Consider the following 251-nt stretch of genomic DNA (forward strand, 5'->3'; position numbering starts at 1 on the left):
GGCCTTCCGCAGCCTCCGCAGTGGGCGTAGTCACCTGCAGGCCGATCGCTCGTGGGACTCAGAAGGCCCTTCCTCGGCCACGCCCACCGACAGCCAACACCTGGTCGCCAACTACTCGTACCCTTCGAGGAAGAACTCAATCAGTTCGTGGTTGTCGCCCAAGAGCAAGAGATCTAAGAAGGTACCGGAGGCGCCTTGGATTAAGTTTTCGTTCGTGTGTTGTTGTTTTGTTTGGGGATTAAGGGTTATGC

General features: G+C 56.6%; 1 protein-coding gene across 1 annotated transcript in view; it reads left to right on the forward strand.

Moving 5' to 3' along the window:
• The window catches only part of LOC119588964 (cGMP-specific 3',5'-cyclic phosphodiesterase-like), a 71,727-nt gene that overhangs the window by 5,055 nt on the left and 66,421 nt on the right, over nucleotides 1-251 (forward strand). The window contains 1 exon segment of the mRNA XM_037937571.1: nucleotides 2-181. Within this exon segment, the coding sequence (XP_037793499.1) occupies nucleotides 2-181 (180 nt within the window).

Source organism: Penaeus monodon, chromosome 24 (assembly GCF_015228065.2).
Source record: "Penaeus monodon isolate SGIC_2016 chromosome 24, NSTDA_Pmon_1, whole genome shotgun sequence".
NCBI classification, from domain to species: Eukaryota; Metazoa; Arthropoda; class Malacostraca; order Decapoda; family Penaeidae; genus Penaeus; species Penaeus monodon.